Genomic DNA, 21476 nt, shown 5'->3' with positions numbered 1-21476 from the left:
GAAAGTTTCAGTTGTTGCAAAAATAGACCACATGGCCTACCCCAGCTGTACAGCAAATACTGATGAAATTAAAATATTTTACCCTACTGGTTCCTCATCAGGACTTCAGAAATAGAGCTATGCAGTTCAGTTCACTTCAGCTTGTTTCATTGAACCAAAGCTAACATCATTTACTCACTTATTCCTACCTCTAATTGTTAAAGCTGATCATTACCTTTCTTCATATAAGAATTTGTGTACAAGAGAATATCTCTTGTATTACTTCCCAGATGAGTATCATTTCTATCATTAGGAATAACCATTTACCGGAAGATGAACTAATAATAGTGCAAGAAGGACTAACTGCTAAAAACAAGAAAGGGGAGAGCATTTAGCAAATTAAGTCATTTTGTCAACAAAGTTAGGAATGCTAATAGCTTATTTTTATAATTTCTAAGCATAAATGACTATTCACTACCTTTACAGGTAACTTTTGCTTTGTCCATTTTTTCCCTTAACTGTATTTTTATTCCAGAGAGAAAGAAATTTAGTATAACTTGCTGAAGAAATACACATCACTGAAAAATTACTAAAGAAAGATTATTAGGACGGCCGGGCACGGTGGCTCAAGCCTGTAATCCCAGCACTTTGGGAGGCCGAGGCGGGTGGATCACAAGGTCAGGAGATCGAGACCATCCTGGCTAACACGGTGAAACCCCGTCTCTACTAAAAATATAAAAAAATTAGCCGGGCGTGGTGGCGGGCGCTTGTAGTCCCAGCTACTCGGGAGGCTGAGGCAGGAGAATGGTGTGAACCCGGGAGGTGGAGTTTGCAGTGAGCCGAGATCGTGCCACTGCACTCCAGCCTGGGCAACAGAGCGAGACTCTGCCTCAAAAAAAAAAAAAAAAAAAAAAAGAAAGATTATTAGAACATCTTCAGATCTTTCTTTAAATGAGATTTTCAGATGTCTTTCAACTTTAAACAGCAGATAATTAAATAACAGTAACCCAACCCAAAACTCTACTTGAGAATTTAAGTTTAAAATTCCAGGCTTTCTTGATTATTTTTGAACTATTTTGTTGTTCTCTTTAGCATTTTTCGTTTTCTAATTTGTACTCAAATTGTTCTATAATCATATCTGGCGTTCTTTTGGAGGCCTATCTTAGTTATTCTGAGAAATATCTCCCTCCCTTACTCGCTCTACCATGAGAATCATTACAAGGTGAAGGAGAGTGAAATAAACTACCAAGGGTAAAACATCTATTCCAAGTATTTCTACTGGTATAGTCTGAGTTTATCTAAGAACAAAGATTGCATATAGTACCAGTGGAGAATTTTCTCTATCTGTGCTCTGATGTTTCGAAAAAACTGTTAACTATTAAAACCCACAGTTGCAATAAACCTTGAATTATATATAGTTGGAACCAAAAAAGTCGTTTTGGTTCAACAACTTAGAATTTGAATACACAGCACTTTAATAATTTAGATAAACAAACAGTTAAAATATTTGCTTGACAGAATGCTTGCTACTGAAGCAGGTTTAGAATGTTTTTTGCTGAAGGTTTTTCCCCCTACAGGAACAATGGGAATAATAATAGATTATTACAAAATGGAATTGCTTCACACAATAATATATCTCATGTAACATCTGAGAATTACAGTATTAGATCCTGATGGAATGTAGTGAAAAATCACTCAGAGTTCTTTCAAAAGTGAAGATATTAAACAAATACTCTGGTTGCTTTGTCACTGGAATGATTATTTTCAAAGTTTCATCCAAGGAATTTAGAATCAGTGTCTTTAACTCACAGCTGTTTGTTATGTTTTGTGTGTATGTGTTTTTTGTTTTTTTTTTTAAGCTGTGAATATAGCTGAGACGATACAATATCTACAATTCCTCTGGTAAGAATAAGGTATATTCTCAGGGAATCAGGGTATCAGGAGATAAACCAGGAGAGGGAAACCAAGAGAGGGAAAAAACGTGGAAAAAAAACAGGAAAAGGAAGTATGGAAAGCAAGGAAGAAATGGAGGGTCAGATAACAAAGATAATAGGGTTTTATAAAAACAACTTAGCTATTCCTAAATAGGATAGATTGCTTATTTCTAAATTACATACAGGAATACTTTAATAGGATTATAAAGAAGAGAAAAGAGGTCTTGTTATCTATTTTAAAATAGTAGATTACACAAAATATTCCTAAACTATTTGGCTGGATAGGAAGGAAGTTATGACAACCAGCTGGCAAATGCATTTTCAAGTTAAATATCAATAAAATGTAGCACCTATGAACAATTTTTGGAATTTTAAACATGTTAGATCAGGAAGCAGTCTTTAGCACACAGCACGTAGCCTTTCCACCATCATACTTACTTTTGTCAAGACAATAGATTGTATAGTAGTCTTGGCTTTGATGTTGTGGCTTTCATAGGCCTGTTGAATGGTTTGATGGATTTGGCAGTTTGACCTCCGGTGTTCCATGTAAAGTGTACTCCATTTCTAAGTGATGCAGGATTTTTCTCAGCCACTTTGCCGACTGAGGACCTCCACAGCTGGTGCTGCCCCCGACTGCCTGGGCCTTGCTTGGCCTTTTGCCTGTTGCTGTAGGCACTTTGCCCCATTGGCCTGCTTGTGTTTTGACTCATACCCACATTAGGCCATTCCTGAGCTCTTCTTCTGCATCCAAGAAGAATGAAGATACACTGACAATTTGAAGGATGAAAAGGGTGGGCAAGAAATTTTATATTGAGTGATGGAAAAGCTTTCAGTCGGGAGAGGACATGGGTGTGGTCTCCCACACTTGCAGTCAGGTGGTTTCTCTCCCAGTGTGGCTGAGTCTGGGACTTTTATGGGCTCAGAATAAGGGCGTGCATGCTGATTGGTTTGTGAGTATGCAAAGAAAGGCAGCACTCAAAAGTGGGCATGGCAGTGTAGAAAACCAATTAGGAAAGGGTAGGTATATGTAAATTAGGTGAAGCTTGGGGATCAGAGAAAAGCATGTCAAACGAGGAGACAGGTTCTCAATCTGGTCCATGGATTTGACTTGTAGCTTGGTTTTCAGGCTTTAAACTGTCTTCCACTTGGAGATAGGGTTTCACTGAGGACCTGTCCCTATCTGCTAAGGCATTTGTCTGCCTCCTGCCTCTATCATAAGGGCATTCTGAATCATTTATGTCATGTCATTAGGGGTAGATGAATGAGAGTCAGTACTTTAGTAAAGCATCCAAGAATAGGATGCGTCTTAGAGCTCCATGTAAAGAAAAATATATTAGTTTTCAGTAAATTTTAACCAGGAAACTTCTTAAAAAGAGTAGTGGCCCTTTTGATGCTTTAAACCAAGCTTAAACTCTTGCTGCTGCTTCAAAGCCATGTCTTTTTGTTTTCAATATAACAAATTATTCAGCCAATTATTAATACGGTGAATATTTGTTGTTGAAGAGGTGGCCTGCCCCTCCACACCTGTGGGCGTTTCTCATTAGGTGGAAAGAGAGACTTGAGAAAAGAAATGAGACACAGAGACAAAGTATAGAGAAAGAAAGAGTGGGCCCAGGGGACTGGCGCTCAGCATACAGAGGACCCATGCAGGCACTGAGTTCCCTCAGTATTTATTGATCATTATCTTTACCATCTTAGAAAAAGGGAAGTGGTAGGATAATAGGATCATCATAGGCAGAAGGTCAGCAGTAAGACATATGAATAAAGATCTCTGTGACATAAATAAGTTTAAGGAAAAGTGCTGTGCCTTGATATGCATATGCAAACATCTCCATAAACCTTTTTAGCTCATAAAGAGCAGTAATGCGGCTAGCATGTCCCACCTTCAGCCCTAAGGCTGTTTTCTCCTTTCTCAGTAAACAGAACATACAATCAGGTGTTCCATTGCCCAGGGATGGGCAGGAGACAGATGCTTTTCTCTATCTCACTGCCAAGAGGCCTTCTTTCCTCTTATACTAGTCCTCCTCAGCACAGACCCTTCATGGGTGTCAGGCTGGGGGACGATCAGGTCTTTCCCTTCCCACGAGGCCATATTTCAGACTATCACATGGGGAGAAACCTTGGACAATACCTAGCTTTCCTAGGCAGAGGTCCCTGCGAGCTTTGGCAGTGTACGTGTCCCTGGGTACTTGAGATTAAGAGAATGGTGATGACTTTTCACAAGCATACTGCCTTCAGGCACTTGTTTAACAAAGCACATCCTGCACAGCCCATACCTTGAGTCACCACAGCACATGTCTCTTGCAAGGACAAGGTTGGGGGTAGGGTCACAGATTAACAGCCTCTCAAATACAGAACAAAATGGAGTCTCTTATGTCTACTTTCTATATAGACACAGTAACAGTCTGATCTCTCTTTCTTTTCCCCACAGTTGTACCGAAAGATAGAGGTAATTTTGGAGATGCTAAAGGTAATATTGAGATATAAAAGTCACTAATTTTGTGTTTTAAATATTAATGTATTGTAGTACAGGGTTTCTCAACCTCATTACTATTGGCATTTTGGGCTGCAATAATTTTTTGTTGTGAGGGCCTTTCCTATGCTGTGCAGGATGTTTAGCAACACACTAGAGGCAAGTAGCACTCTTCTGTTGTGACAATTAAAATTGTCACCAGATATTGGTAAACCTCTCCAGAGAGGCGATTTATTAATTTTGTTTTATTAATAGAGATAGGGTCTTGCTCTGTCACCCAGGTTGGAGTGTAGTGGTGTGATCATACCTTTCTATAATCTTTAAATACTGGGCTTAAGCAATCCTCCAGCCTCAGGCTTCTGAGTAGCCAGAACTGCAGGAAAATGTCACCACACCTGGCTAATTAAAAAAATTTTTTTGAGAGAGGGTCTAGTGATATTGCTCAGGCTGGTCTTGAACTCCTAGCCTCAAGGGATTCTCAGCTTGGCCTCCCAAAGTGCTGGAATTACAGACATGAGTCACCACACCTGGCGGAGAATCACCGTTCTAATGGAATAATCCATCTTATATGAATGCTATTTTTAAATTGGTATTTTTAGACAGGTTGTTTCACTTAATTCTTAGATTCCTGTGACTGTTCCTTTCCTGAGATATGAGAGTATTCATTCTCATATCTCAAGATTCCTAAGATATGATATTCATTTTATCGGTAAGTCACTTAATTCTTGTGAACCTCAGTTTTCATGTACATGAACACAAAGCTAGAAGTGTTACACCCGGAACTTTTCCCTTAGAACAAATTAATTCTCATATGATATATAATGAAATAATTGTATACCTGTTGAAAATCAGCGTCTGGGTATGAAATTGTATCTGTATATGATCACAGGTTTGTAAACATTTTGTATAAAAGGTAAAAAAGGCAAGATGACAGAAAATATTTGATTTCTTTTGGTAGTCAAATTTGTTGGCTTCAGAATTCTGATTTCCATTGATGCAGTGGTCTCAACCCTACCTGTTAATTAGACTCACCTGGAGGGCTTGATAGTTGTTAATGCTGGATTCCTATCCTCAAGGATTTGGATTTGAGGAAGGAAAAAGTAGAAAAGAATACTACTTAGTTAAAAAGGAGAATGTCTCACCAGGCGCCAGTACACTGCCATTCATTGCCTTTTCTTTCTCTCATTCTCTTCCAAAACGAGGTAAAGAAGATAAAATTTGGGAACTTAAAACTTGGCAGAGAAGGAAATCCTTTTGGCAATATTATAAAGTGAGTGTATTCCTACCTTGCAGAGGGAAACCTAAAACTCAGATTTTGTTTCCTTTGTGGGTTCTTCTTCACCTGCTCATGAAATGGAAGTTTCCTGGACTATGAATATCATTTCAGAAATGAGGACATTAGTAATTTTCTGTTACTAGATCTTTTTATTAAAAACACCCTTGATGTACATAATTTAATATAAATATACATCTCTTTGGCTTCCTAAGAACAATCACAGAGCCAGATGTCTTGAAGGCAGAAATGTCCCTGTATTTCACTAATATGGATGAGTGTTTCTTTTTTCTTCTCTAGGTTCAATTTTTAATTTCATATAATTTTATTTTAAATTTTTATTTATTTATTTATTATTTTGGAGACAGAGTCTCGTTCTGTTGCCCAGGCTGAAATGCAGTGGCATGATCTTGGCTCACTGCAAACTCTGCCTCCCAGGTTCAAGCGATTTTTGTGTTTCAGCCTCTCAAGTAGCTGGGATCTCAGGCCTGTGCCACCACACCTGGCTAATTTTTGTATTTTTAGTAGAGATGGGGTTTCACCATGTTGCCCAGGCTGGTCTCAAACTCCTAACCTCAAGCAATCTATCTGCCTTTTGCCTCCCAAAGTGTTGGGATTACAGGCATGAGCCACTGTACCTGGCCTATTTTTTTTTTTTTAATTTCCATCAAAGCTTCCTTGCCTACAGCATTAAGAGATCTATCTGTAAGTTTTGTTCCCCAAATACCAGTTCACCCAGTCAGCCCCAGCTTCTACTGATCTTTCATGTTCTTCCGACCATTTCATATCTGAACTGATTGTTTTGGGTGTTACCTCCATGTTGCTGCGTAACATGCTTATATTGCTATTTCTTGTTTTTTTTTTTTTTATTTTAGGCATTACTTATTGATTTTTTATGGAAGATATCCATTTAATTATCTTTCACACACACCTTCCCATTCCTCCTAGCCTCTACCACAAGCACATTTTCCATCCCCAGTCCAGTCAGTATAACTTCATCATAACTTTGTTATCATAAAAATTCACCATTTATGGTATTAATAACTATTTTAAGTTTTATGAACAGCTGAGCCATATGGTATACTTTAATTACCTTTCGTTTTCTGCAAAACGTTGTTTTCTCTGTTGTTAAATATCTATTTTTGTTATTGCTTGCTTAGTTTTCTAAGTACTTAGGAACAATCTAGCCCTACTTCTTCTTTTTTTTTTTTTTTTGAGACGGAATCTCACTCTGTCGCCCAGGCTGGAGTGCAGTAGTGTGATCTCTGCTCACTGCAAGCTCAGCCTCACGGGTTCACGCTATTCACCTGCCTCAGCCTCCCGAGTAGCTGGGACTACAGGTGCCTGCCACCACGCCCGGCTAATTTTTTGTATTTTTTAGTAGAGATGGAGTTTCAGTGTGTTAGTCAGGATGGTCTCAATCTCCTGACCTCGTGATCCTCCCACCTTGGCCTCCCAAAGTGCTGGGATTACAGGCATGAGTCAACCCGCCAGCCCTACCTCTTTACCTAGGAATCCTCTTAAAAGTTCAAAAGTACTAGGTATCCCATCAATTTTAATGACTTAGAGAACCCTCTTCCCTGAGCGGCTCCAATCGGCACTGGTTGATCTCTAGGTCCACTCTACAACTGTCACCTTGAGATCTTCCTTCAACGTCACCCTGGCTCCTCTAGGAAAGCTCTTGAACTTTATTGTATAAAATTGTATTGCTTTCTGCTGAAGTTTTCAATATCTAAGACCGATTTGTATGTCCCCAGGTGTTCCTTTTTTAGCAACAGCATCCTGTTCTTGTTTCCTGAATGCAGTATCTCTTCCTATACCTTAGAGGATATTAATCATAGTTTTTCTGAATTTTTCTTCTCTCTGCATCTAACTTTAAAAAAATAGCTTGATTGAAATATAATTTCCTTACCAAAAAGTTCACCCATTTAAAGTATATACATGAATGATTTTAGTCAATTTTCAAAGTTATGCAACAAACACCAAAATATAATCTCAGAACATTGCAATCATCCCCACAAAAAAGCTTATGCCCCACTGCAGTCACTCCCTCTTCCCTTCTCATTCTAAGCCCCAGCCAACCATTAATCTGCTTTTTGTGTCTGTGTATTTGCCTTTCTGAATGTTTCATATAAACCCAAAATGAAGAATATTCTTTTGGTAAGAGGTGGGGTAACTGTTTTTCTTCAAAAATGTCATAAATGACACAGAAATATTATGGAAATATTCCTGATTAAAGGGAACTAAAGACATGACAATTACATGCCACACCTGATCTTAACTGAACCCTGTACTCGACAGGAAAATAAGCTATAGAGGACATTATTCAGTGAACTGACAACACTGGAAATAGGAGGTGTATTTGATTAAAGTTCAGCAATGTTAAATTTACTCGAGTTAACTGTACTCTGTGTGTGTGTGAAGAGGAAGAATTAAGAAAACAAGACAGACGGGGTAAAATGTGAGTAATAAACAGTTTTCAAAAACTCTCATTGTTATCATTTTCCTTGATTCTGAGACTCCAATTACAAGTGTGTGAGACTGTTTGACACTGTCCTGTGTGTCTCACAAGCGGCGCTTGGTTCTTTCCATTATTTTTCTCTCTTTGCTTTAGTTTCGATATTTTTAATTGATTGGCCTTTGATTTCATTATTTCTAGCGCCCAGTCTGCTGTTAAAACTACCCTACAAGTTCTTAATTTCAGATAAATATTTTTCAGTTCTAGAATGTCTTTTTGATTCTTTTATATAGATTCCAATTTTCTTTTGGAATTCTCTGTGTTTTCCTTTATTTACTAATTTAGAGGCAGGGTCTCCCTATGTTGCTCAGGCTGGTCTTGAACTCCTGGCTTCAAGCAGTCCTCCTGCTTTTGCCTCCTAAAGTGTTGGGATTACAGGTGTAAACCAGGATTTCCTTCTTTTACTTTTTAACATGTCTATAATCTTATTTGAAAAGGTCTATCAGCTAACCTCTGCGAGTGCATCATTTTGATCTGCTTCCCTTGTCTGTCTTTTCTTTTGATTGTCTATCACAGTTGCTTTTCTCTTCAAATGTTTCTTTATTTTGGGTAATATGCCACATATTGTGAACAAAAGAACTGTAGAGCCTAAAGCTGGCCAGGCGTGGTGGCTTATGTCTGTAATCCCAGCATTTTGGGAGGTCGAGGTTGCGGGGGGGGGGGGATCCCTTGAGGCCAGGAGTTCGAGACCAGCCTGGGCAACATAGTGAAACTCATCTCTATTAAGAAGGAAAGATATTGGAAAATTTATTTTTAAATTTAAAAAAAGAGACTAAAATTGGTGTTTTTTTGTTATAGAGAATCATTTGAATGGATGTATAAATTATGGCTTATTCAAACAATGGAATCAACTATAGCAGAGAAGAAAAATGAGCCACAAGCTGCACTCATTGATGGGAATAAATCTCAAGAACATAACATGTTACAAAAATTAAGTTAGAAAAGATTAGAAATAATAGAATTCCAAATATGTAACAGTTAAAACAGGCAAAACTAAATCGTCTATTAAGATATACATATATAACACTACAGAGATAATTAGGAAAATGACTAACATAAAATCAGGAGGGAGAATCCACCAGTGGCAGAGAGGAATCTAATTTGGAGGGGTAGGCAGTGCACTTTAGTGATACTGGTAAGGTTGTCTTCTAAAGCTCTGTAAAAATCTCCCATAAAATACCTCCAGAAAAATCTGTTGATCATGCCTTACATATTGCCACAGGGAAAAATACCATCTTAACAAAATCTTAATATTTTCTCAGAAGGGGTAAGTTAGGGAATGATATTTAAAGAGTTTTGGGACATGGCTGGGTGATTTTTAAGGCAGGTATTGCAAGGTGGAGCTGGTTGGGATTAGGCAGAGTTTAAAAATAATAGCTTTGTATTGGTGGACAAAATGAGGCAAATGTTTTTTTTTTTTCTTTTTTTTTTTTTGAGACGGAGTCTCACTCTGTCGCCCAGGCTGGAGTGCAGTGACCGGATCTCAGCTCACTGCAAGCTTCGCCTCCCGGGTTTAAGCCATTCTCCTGCCTCAGCCTCCCGAGTAGCTGGGACTACAGGCGCCCACCACCTCGCCCGGCTAGTTTTTTGTATTTTTTAGTAGAGACGGGGTTTCACCGTGTTAGCCAGGATGGTCTCGATCTCCTGACCTTGTGATCCACCCGCCTCGGCCTCCCAAAGTGCTGGGATTACAGGCTTGAGCCACCGCGCCCGGCCGAGGCAAATGTTTTAAAATAAATCTTGATGAGCAAGATAATTATCAGAAAAATACTAGTGAGCAAGTTGTTTTAGTTGGTTTACAGTCTCATCTTCCTAGACAGGAATTCCCGAAATAAACAGCTACTATCTTTGCATGGCTGTAGTATTGTCTAAAATAGGGGCAGGCTGTTTGTTTTTATTTTCAACTCTGTGGTGGGTTCATGCTGTTCACTTAATTGTTGTTCTTTAAAGATGCATATATTATGTTTCAAAACACAATTTCTTTTTCTCTAGGAAAGCAATTATACTTAAACATTCCATAAGAAATTTATATTCCATTCACTGAAAGAAAACAAACAAAACAACAAAAGAAATTTATAGGCTGAAAACTGATAAACTATCCCCTTAAGTCAGAGTGCTGGGATTACAGGCGTGAGCCACCACACTCAGTCCACGCTTATCTTTTTAAATGTGTTCTGTAACATGTAAAGGGTGGGAAGCACTGGCTTAGGGAACTGTGTCTTATGGAAATGGCATATTTTTAAACATTAGACTCACAATTGGCTCAGTCGAACAATGACATTATGAGAAACACACAGAAATGAAGACCCCCGAGGGAAGCATATATTTGCTTATTTCTGAGTATGCAGAGCTGAATTCCAGTAAGTGAATCTCTAAGATAAATAATCTCTAGCCAGATGTGGGTTGTGTGCCTGCAATCCAGCTACTCTGAAGGCTGAGGGAGGCTGAGACAGGAGGATTGCTTGAGCTCAGGCATTCAAGACCAGTCTAGGAAAAACAGTGAGACTATATCTCAAAAAAAAAGGAAACAGATCTCTAGGTCTAAGAGTGAGTCAGTGCTTTGAAGTTGCTTAAAGAAAATAAAAAAGCTTATTCTTGTAGACATTCAGAAAGAAGGGAAGTCTATCAAACAGTCACACTCTATTTATTGCAAACTAGTTCATTTGTCTGAAATACATTTCCCCACGTTGTCCAATGATGAGAAGGACCAAAGTAGAATTAAAATCAACCAAACCAAAACCAACAAAAATTCCTGTAAAATTCTATCTTGCTTTATTAGTAAAGACTTCAGTAATAGTTCTTCTGCTTCTTTAGAGTTTGAGTATAAAATTAGAATTTTTTTTAGATGAGAAAATTTGTTATTTTAGCCAAGCCTTAAAATTTGCCATCAATTTAGATGATGTAAACTTTGAGTTGTTTCCCCTATTGTTAAAATAAACAAATAGGCTGGGTGCAGTGGCTCATGCCTGTAATCCCAACACTTTGGAAGGCTGAGGCTAGAGGGTCGCTTGAGTTCCGGAGTTTGAGGCCAGCCTGGGCAACACAGTGAGGCCTTATGTCTACAATATATTAAAAATTAGCCAGGCTTGGTGGCACATGCCTGTAGTGCCAGCTCTCTGAGAGGCTGAGGCAGGAGGATCACTTGAGCCCAGGAGTTGGAGGCTGTAGTAAACTATGATCATACTACTGCATTCCAGTCTGGGTGACAGAGTGAGACTGCCTCTAAAAACATTACAAAAAGTAAACAGATTATTGTCTACCCCTGCTTATAACATCTAAGAGACAGTGAGCTCATATTAAAAGAAATATTTGAGAAGTTCTTGAGTATTCTGTCATTAAATGCTAGCTTTGGTTCCTGATGACAATGGAACCATCATATCAGCTTTGGGGTGCACACCCTTGACATCTATCTTATGTAGACCATTATTATTTAGGTTCTATTATAGGCAGTGAAACTTAAATATACTATGGGTTGCCCTCATGAATTCTTACTACCTACAGATGTTATAGTCACTGTTTTCACAATTGCAGAAGCAAAGGTTCAGGGAGGCAAGTAATCAGCTTTGGGAAAAGCAAAGGAGACACTCTAACAATAGGACTGGAAAGAGACTGAGGCCGAATCACAGAGAATCCTCAATGTCCTCTGACCAGTAATAGACAGCATCAGTGTTCAAGAAACGTTTTCCTCATAGCTCTATGAGGGATAGAGGAAATTGTCATCAATTTAAAGATTATTATGTTAATCTATGCACAAGATAAGAGTATGAGTAGAAATCTGCAGTCAGGTAAAAGTGACCAGACTTTGTGATCCATTGAATGTGATGTGGGAGCCAAGATAAATCATTTTTGGAGTACTGCTCCTTTATGTGATAAAAAAGATATCTAATAAGACTTAGTGCTCAGTTTTGTACTTTGAAAATATATCAGTTACAATAAATATATTAACATTGAACACTTGCAGAATTAAGTGCCATATTTTTTAGAAAATTTCCATAGCTTGTTCCCTTTGGTGTTAAAAATGCATGGGCATGGGCCCTGCTTTTTGGCCGAAATTCCTTTGGACCAACTTTAACCGGTTGGCCTTCTCTTAATTATTAACACTTCCTGTTGTCTCTGACTTTTCTGTTTCACCTTCCTTGATAAGATACTTACATTTGCAAATTTATCCTACTTGTATAACCTAGCCCATGCTTGGCACTGAGTCTACACATTTAGCCAGGAACACATGGGTTATCTTATTAGTGCAGACGGCTGCAGATACGAGAATTTTGGCCAGGTAATAAGGAAGTATACCTAGGCTCAAGCAGAACAGAACTAATGCTTTCCATGGCAAACTGATAATAGCAACAATGGGTCCTATGGGTTGATGGAGGGAGGAAGCAGGAGGGCAAGCACAGAAGACAGCAATCTTGAGGGTTTATGTAAGATGATTTGTGGTAGGAAAATCAGAGTTTGAGTCTAGGGTCCAGGAATTTATCTGCTATTTGATTTATGGTAAGATTATCAATGTTCTCATTTACAAAAGGGATATAATACCTCCAATGTAAAATTGCTGATACAGTAGAGGCTCCATTAATGTTTCCTGAATCTGAATTTTCTATTCTGACCAATTGACCATCAAATTGAACCAAAATGGATCACAGCAATCATAAACATAAAAATTAGGAAGAATTCCAACAAGCTAAAAATTTTTAAATCAATAGCTTACGTTTTAAGATAAGATTAAATAATGCCAATATGTCTGTTGTTATCAAATTAAGAGTATGAGGGCATGTTTAGTAAAAATGCTAAGAGAATAGTTTTTGGATTTGGGAAAATACATACAAAGAACAAATAGGTGGGAGTAAATAAGATTCTGAAAAAGAAGCCTAGGGAACTAATGAGACAGAAAGGTGGTGAGAAAATGCTCTAACAAATATTAAAACAAAAACTAGAATAGTGAGATAGGTGAATGGGCACAGAAAACAGTGTATTCTAGTAGACCCTACCATTAAAGAATAATTCAAGATTAAAAAAGGACTTCCCATCAATCATATTCAACTTACAAGTTTGGGATTTAACAATTTGGAAAAACACCTAAGTAATGTCTCACCTCATACCAGATGCACTTATATAAAAAAAATAAAACTAGAAGGAAATAGAAACAGTGGTTATTATTGCGACTGACATAAATATTGAAGAGACAGAAGAGATTACAAAGGTGGAGGCAAGTGCTGAAAGATCTGATTAAAGAAAAAACTGGCCAGAAATGGTCATGCCTATCATCAGCACTTTGGGAGGCTGAGGTGGGATGAGATGGGAGGACTGCTTGAGCCCAGGAGGTTGAGACCAGCCTAGAGCCTAGACAACACAGTGTGGCCCCCATCTCTACAAAAAAAATGCAAAAATTAGGTGGGTGCAATAGTTGCATGCCTGTCATCCTAGCTACTTGGGATGCTGAGGTGGGAGGATAGTTTGAGCCCAGGAGGTTGAGGCTGTAATGAGCTGTATGTAATCAGGCTTGGGCAGCAAAGCAAGACTCTCTTTAAAAAAACAAAAACAAAACAAACAAACAAGAAACTCTGCTCTAACCAAAATAACTATGGCCGGAATGACAAAGTATTAGCACTACTCTATAATTCAAGGCTCATACAAATTGGGGGGGGGGCCGGGGCGGGGGTGTGTTGCGGGGAAACCAACAAGCAAATTCCATGAGTTTATTATATTGGCACACTGAGGTTCTATATAAGTAATTTTGGCAAGTTTGCTGTGGTAGTTACAGGTTGGGATTTTTAGGTTAATATCTTTTATCTGAAGATGAAGATATACGTATCTGCAGTAAAAAGAAACCAACAGTAGCTAAGGCAAAGACCAAATTGACCAACTTTGGTCATTAGATGCTTTTCTATAAATATGTATATTATTCAGTAATATAATGAAAAGTAAAAAAAAAAATTGGCTACTTTAGGAGGCACGTATATATATTATGTCTTCTGGCCTGTAGTATTTACTGTTAGTAAGTTGATCAAAGACAAAAAATTCACACTTGAGTAAAAGGTTTCAAGAAGTACCAGGAAAGTGCACAGCTTATTTTTACTTATTTAAAAAAATTATTTTTATTTTTCCAGAAGGCCCATTGTCACCAGAAGTGTATAGTTTCTAATAGATTTATACATTGGAAGTTGATTTGCTCCTTTCAACATGCCTAATGAATAATCCAAACAGTCTAAAGTTCTTCCTCCTCTCTGCCTCCTGCAAAAAGGTAAGCACCTAAAGTAGGCAAGCACTGAATAAATGGCTCTGGTCAGCACTGACAAATTAATTGCCTCTGGGAGGCTGAGGCAGGAGGATCACTTAAGGCCAGGAGGCTGAGACCAACCTAGGGAACATAGTGTAGAATGCTGTCTCTACAAAATAAAAAATAAGTAAAAAATAAAAAATTAGCTGGGTGCAATGGATGGCTATGAATGAAAGCAAAATATAGACCTTTAGAATATATTTTTATTTTCTTAACACACAGAGATAACAATGACATTTGCCCACTAGATAGAGTAGTTCAAGACATATCAGAAATGGATTACAATTCACGTGTTACAATATTCATAAATATGATCAGTCTCATGTTTTCCCAATTATCTTAGAAAACTTATTAAAATACCACAGCATACTAAACTGGCAAATTCATTTCTCATGTTAAAGAGTAATTTTGATTTTGATTAGTGAAAAACCAACGCATAGTTCATTATTGAAATATAATAATACCTTATCCAGCATCACTCAAGTATGACGCATTCTACCTAAACGTTCTTTAGTCAAATGACACCTTTTAAAAATCTAATTCTGTATTTTAACTACCATAGAGGAAATAATGTTTAACATGCCTTCTTAAACTTTAAAATATATCATGCAGAATATAACAATGTTCTTTCATTAATCTTCCTCATTAGAAATATGAACCACTTAGTTTTCTAGTGCAACACAATATCCTAAAAATTTACCAACGTGGGTATTTGCCTTACTAGAGATAACCCAAAATGACTACATTTAAAAAATTGTGAATTTTTATTTTTTTGGTCACATTTAGCTGTCAGTGATTACTTCGTGCTTTGGTTAAATATGCTGGTTTTCTGTTACCTTTCTTACCTCCCTTAATATCAAAGTTACAATAGAGCAACAAAACTACATAAACCTTTGATGAACTAATGGTTCTCTCAAGGAAAGTCATTCCTTTTACCCGCACAGTTTAGAGAAGGTTATATATTGAGCAAGGAAGGAACTGAAGAAGAAAGGGAGATTTGGAAACCAATGTGTTTATAGACAGTGGTCAGATTACTGTCACAACTGTCCTTAAATTTGTAGGATTTAATCTGTTTCAGTTTTGGAAACCAGAAAACTAAGCTAGTTAAAACTATTTCTAAAGCAAGGTCAGCTTTGAAGAACAGCAGGCAGATAATCTTAAAGTAAATTACACGAGCTTTCAAGAATGGGTATTTGACATCTGAAGCATTTATAAATTTTTGCTGCCCAGAAGTTTTAGTTTGCTGGTTTTCTTCTTTAGTTTTATTTCTTAGTCATAGTTCAGGTTTTTAAGTTAAAAAATGCTACTTTTAAAGTAGCATTATTTTAAAACACCATTATTTTATTAGCTATAAATGAGCCACTGAATATTATATAGCAATGAAAGAATTCTTGCAACTACTTTCTTCCAACTGAATGCACAATGATTTAACTGTTTTCTTAAGAAAACAGTAAAAAACAGTAAAAAAAATTCTACCTAGGAAATAAGTTCTATTAAAAAATGTGAACTCATATAAATGTTAAAAACCTTTTTCCTTTTGTGACTTTAAGATTTTTAAGGTATCTTAAAATAAGTTAACATGAAAAATTTCCAATGATTTTATTGAATTTAAGATATATACTGAATTAATACCCATATTTTTGTTAAGATTCTTCTCAATGTTAAACTTGTCAATGTAGGTTTTGAGTTAATAGAAAACCAGTATCTACTATGATCTAGCAATAGATTTTTGAGCATGAACTAAAGGTAGTTGAGCTTTAGAAAACTAATATAACATCCTTTTTTCTTTACAATTCTAGAAATATGACCAACAATTTCCACTTTGAAAATGTAAGCTATCTTATAATAGTAAACTAGAACTCAATACTAATTTTACAAAACTGTTTTCAGGAAATAAATTTCCTAATGCTTTGCATGTTTCCCCACATAAGTAAATCATATAAAATATACTGTTGGCATTTATTATATTACACAAAAATGAATATATCAGTGAAAAAATGAAAGCATAGTTTGAACATCTGTGCTCCATTTTGGAACATATATTGTAGGTGGAAAATTCTATCATTCACCATTTATTAAATATTTGCTAAATGCAGTGAGCATTGTATTAAGAATACTATAGTACGTGGTGATAATATTAATGAACCACAGCCTATTCAGTATGTATTGTTACTGAAGATTATATATACCACAGTTAAAAGCTATCCTTCCATTTCTTTCATTATATTTTCATATTTTATTTTTATTTATGTACAAATAGAAGATTACATGATATTTCTTTTTCAAACTCTGGATTTCTAGGCATTTGAAGAATTCTTACTGAACTCAAACACATTTCATTGGTAATGATATTTCTTTCTGATTCAAATTTAAATCTACTCCGTACATTAAAAAAAAAAAATGCTTTTACAATCTTACCTAATTGAGCATCAATATTATAATAAATGAGATTTTTAAAACGACTTGAGCCTGTGCATATAAGGCATTTACATATGATGACCTTGCATCCTATAACACAAGTAATTGCATACTTAATATCTGTAATCAACTATAAATCTGTAATCAACTATAAATCATAAAGTGTCTCAAGAATAGTAGAAATTGACCAGGCTTGTGTTTCACAGCTGAAAGGACAGTATTGGGCATTCTCATTGGTCAGTTCTGGAAGTCCTTTCCAAGGGGATCTGAATGAAAAAAAAGACGTTTTACAAAGACATCATTTAATACATATTAAAATAGGCAAGACCTGGTGATTTTTGCCTTCTAGTGCAGAAAATAATCATATGTAGTCATTTGCTACAAAATAAAACAATATCCTAAAGACATACAAATGAATTTAGACTGAAATTATTCTTTGACATTCCATTTTTGGAATTTGAGACTTTTAAATACAAGGAATCCCTTTATGTATTAAAAACATAGAAGAAACTACCATTACAAGCTACATATAAATACAGAGATAAATACTCTCTCAGGCATAATTTTATTCCTTTTGGAGTAAGTTTATGAGACTCAAATTGTAATTATGCAGATGTGTTATGTGTGATCTTGATAAAACTGTAAAACTAAAAGTAATGAAGAAACACTAAGAACTATGATTGGGCGGGGAAAATGCCATTCCAGAGTACTTTCTACTTAAAGAAAAAAAATGCCAATTAATTTCTCATTCTACTAAACAACAAACTTAGTATTTATTATGCCTTTATATTCTAATACTAACTGCTTACATATATTATCTCATTTAATGTTCACAGTAACCCTATAAGGTAGGTACCATAAGTATTCCTATCTATAGAGAGGTAAGAGAGATTTACAGAGGTTAAATAACTTGTTCCAGCCCTCCCTATCGGAACACAGTGATGTTAGCACATCAAATTTATTGTTAATTTCAATGTAATCCCTTAAAAATGAAACACGAATTTAAAAAGTACAGAAATCTGTAATGTTTCATTTTTAAGTTGGGTTGTGGGAACATACTTGTTTCATTATTATGGTTTGTAACTCAGGGCTATATTACATACACGCTTCAGTGGGCATCAAATATTTCATAGTAAAAATGGGAAAAAATCACCCCATTAGGTAAAATAGGGTATTTTGGATAATAACTAATATCAGCTGGGTACCATATTTTTAAAAAATGTCATAGAAACCTGGAAAATATAGAAAATGTATGTTTCCAAGTATTCAGCTACATCAGAGTAAAATGCCAAATGACTGAAGCTGGATACCTGGCCATCTGTAATGTGTTGAATTATATCTCCACAGAATTTGTATGTTGAAGTCCTAGCCCCCAGTACCTCAGAATGTGAACCTGTTTGGAAATCGGGTCACTGCAGATGTAATTAGTTAAGATAATGCCACATGAAGATTGGAGTTTTGCTGCCACAAGCCACAGGATTATCAGCAGCTAGGAGAGAGGGCTGGAAGAGACCTTTCCCTAATGCCTTCAGAGGGAGGATGGCTCTGTCCATGCCTCGATTTTTCAGATTTCTGGCCTCCAGAACTGTGAGACAATATTCTGCTGTTTAACAGTTTCTATTATTTAAGTCACTCAGTTTGTAGTGCTCTGTTATTGCAGCTCTAGCAAACTAACAGACTACCAAAATTAAAAAACAAAATGAGGTTACAAAACCATGAATATGCTGCCCATAATTAGACTTGGACACTAGGACATGGAATGTGTCCATACAAATATAAGGAAGTCCCCTTTCCCTTGCTTTCCTGAAAAATTCATCCTGAAGTCATTAGGTGGGACAGAGCATGGCAGGTGACCACAAATGGAGAGGAAAGGGTAATAGGTAGTATGGAGCAGGATGTTAGAGTCCAAGAGGTATGAAGAGGGAGTTCACCAAGGGTGAGAGTGGTCCAGAGTGGGCAGTTAGAAACCAAGTGGTATCAGGAGGGCTCCACACATAGAGGTGGCTTAGTGTGGGGTATCAGGCCGAAGCTGGGTGAGCAGACTGTATGTGGTGGTGATAGCCCAATGTGGGAAGTACGTTATTAATTGTTGGAAAATGGAATTACAAATATATAAAGGGAGAAAAATAGAATTAAATAGTGAGCAATAGATTGGAACTGGTATAAACTCAGGTTTTCAATACACATAGACAGGATACATTGAAATGAAGATACGTGTGTATGTATTTACCTATATTTATGTATTACTATTATATATTCCCTAGCCCTATTTACGGGGGGGCATAGTAATAATCAATACACCATGTGTTCAGATCTGGCTTCTAAATAACATTTTTCACTATAAAGAGCAAGGCCTCCTTAGAGAATTGCCCAATTCCAGGCTGGGGTAGTAAAAGCAAAAGATGAGTCTTGAAAACCTTGCTGGGCCAGAAAGCAAGCAAGGACTTCCATGTGTGACAAACAGGAAGTAGTACGGACAGAAATTTCCCTCCTGTCTGATACAACTGAAGAACTGGACATTAAGACATTAGACATTAGGACACAAATAGTGATTCTTGAGGAATGAGAAACAAATGAAGCAAACCCTATGATTACCATACCTTACTGCCTTGAGAATTTCCAGGATTTGGCACAGAGAGGGGGAACACAGGTGGAGCCTGGCAGACTTCCTTGAGTTGAACTGAGAATCCAGGAACACTATAAAGCAGCTACAATTTGCAGGATAGAGTACTAGAGAGGAGGGAGCTGTACAAAGAGAGAACTCTGAAGATATGCAGAGGGTCCCACTCAAGTATCTGTAGTGTACCAACCAGCAAATTCACAAGAGGAAACAACCAAAGAACAAGGAAAGAACCATCCAAAAGGATGAGAAGAAGCAGTACATGGCACTCACACAGTGTTGGGAACACTTGCTTGTTCCCATCAGGCAGATTTGAAAACGTCATAATTTTTGAAATACAGGCTAGAGAACACAGATAGGTCTTGATTCACTAATGGAGAATAATTATTCCTAGACCAGATGCTATTCTGGTCAGGTCTAACAAGCTTAAAATCAAGACTGGAAAGGATCAAACTGTTTCCAAGTAATTTCACTGCATTCCAAAACAAAGCTTAAAAACATTTATAGAAACACCAAAAATCTAGCACCCAACAAGGTAAAATGCACATCTGGTATCTAATAAAAAATAACCAGGCAAATGGCTGGGTGTGGTGGCTCATGCCTGTAATCTCAGCACTTCAGGAGGCCGAGGTGGGAGGACTGCTTGAGCCTAGGAGTTTGAGACCAGCCTGGGCAAGATAGCAAGACCCCTGTCTCTTCAAAAATCAAAAAACAAAAACTACCAAGCAAAGAAGCAGGGTGATCTGACCCATAATAAAGAGAATACTCACAAACAAAAGCAACCCAGAAATGAATTAGCAGACAAGGATATTAAAAGAGTCACTGTAATTATAGTCCATATGTTCAAAACATTAAACAGAGACATGGAAGATATAAAGACGACCCAGATAAGAGAAATGGAAACTACAATGTGTGAAATGAAAAAGACCAGGATGGATGTGATGGTAGGTTAGACATAAAAATGATAGCAGATTTCTTATCAAAACAATGTAACCAATTTAAAGTGTGAAAGAGAGAAAGCTTAACTTTGAATTCTATACATAGTGAAAATATCTTTAAAATAAAGGCAAAACACATCTGTTTTTACACTTACAAGAACAGAAAGAATTCATCAGGAGGAGGCAAACACTACAAAGACATGATGGAAAAAGTTCTTTGGGTAGAAGGAAAATGATACAAGATGGAAATACAGAATATCACAAAAATATGAAGAGCACTGAAAATGGCAACTATAAGAGTAATTAGACTTTTTAATGTATTATTTGAAGATCATTAAAAAATAACTGACTGCCTAAACAAAAGTAGTAGCCATGTAGTGTGGGGGGTTATAACATGTAAAAGCAAAATGGATGACAATAATAAGCATATAGGCCGGGAGCGGAAAAATGAAACTATACTATTTTAAGGTTCTTTATACCTTACTTGAAGTGGTAAATCACTGGAAGGTAAACTATAAAGACATATACGATAAACCTAAAGCAACCATTTTAAATAAACAAGAATTATATCTAATTAGCCAACAAAGGAGATTAAAATGAAATAATATTCAATGCAAAAGAAGCACAAAAAGAGGAAAAAGCTAACAAAAAACAGACAGAATAAATAGATAACAAACACTTAAATTTCACAATTTCAGTAATCACCTTAAATGTAAATGGTCTAAATATTCCAAAAGCAGAAATTGTCATGCTACAGGAGAGCAAGACCCGATTACATGCTACTATGTATAAGAAATCCACTTTAGATACAAAGACATAAATAGGTTAAAAGGATGGTAAAATCTATACCATGGTGACAACCAAACAAAAGAAACCAGGAGTGGCTCTATTAATATGAAACACACAGAAGTCCCTTATGTGCTTGTGAGAAAGGAGATGAAATTTGTGCTGTTTATTCATAATCTGAGGAATAGAACATAGATACACTTATGTATAATATAAAATATGGGAAATTAAGATACCCTCTGAATTTATACTATCTTATA

The 21476-nt window shown here is 36.6% G+C and overlaps 1 protein-coding gene across 1 annotated transcript in view; it reads right to left on the bottom strand.

Moving 5' to 3' along the window:
* Positions 1–14639: 14639 nt before the first annotated feature.
* The window catches only part of AGL (amylo-alpha-1, 6-glucosidase, 4-alpha-glucanotransferase), a 71568-nt gene continuing 64731 nt past the window's right edge, over positions 14640–21476 (bottom strand). The window contains exon 33 of the mRNA XM_011935226.1: positions 14640–17138. Within this exon, the coding sequence (XP_011790616.1) occupies positions 17021–17138 (118 nt within the window). The 3' untranslated portion in view covers positions 14640–17020. The remainder of the gene's footprint in view (positions 17139–21476) is intronic.

The sequence above is a fragment of the Colobus angolensis genome, unplaced genomic scaffold (genome assembly GCF_000951035.1).
Source record: "Colobus angolensis palliatus isolate OR3802 unplaced genomic scaffold, Cang.pa_1.0 Scaffold141, whole genome shotgun sequence".
Classification (NCBI taxonomy): domain Eukaryota; kingdom Metazoa; phylum Chordata; class Mammalia; order Primates; family Cercopithecidae; genus Colobus; species Colobus angolensis.
The sequence above is the reverse complement of the archived record's forward strand: the minus strand, read 5'-3'. Positions and strand labels throughout refer to the sequence as shown.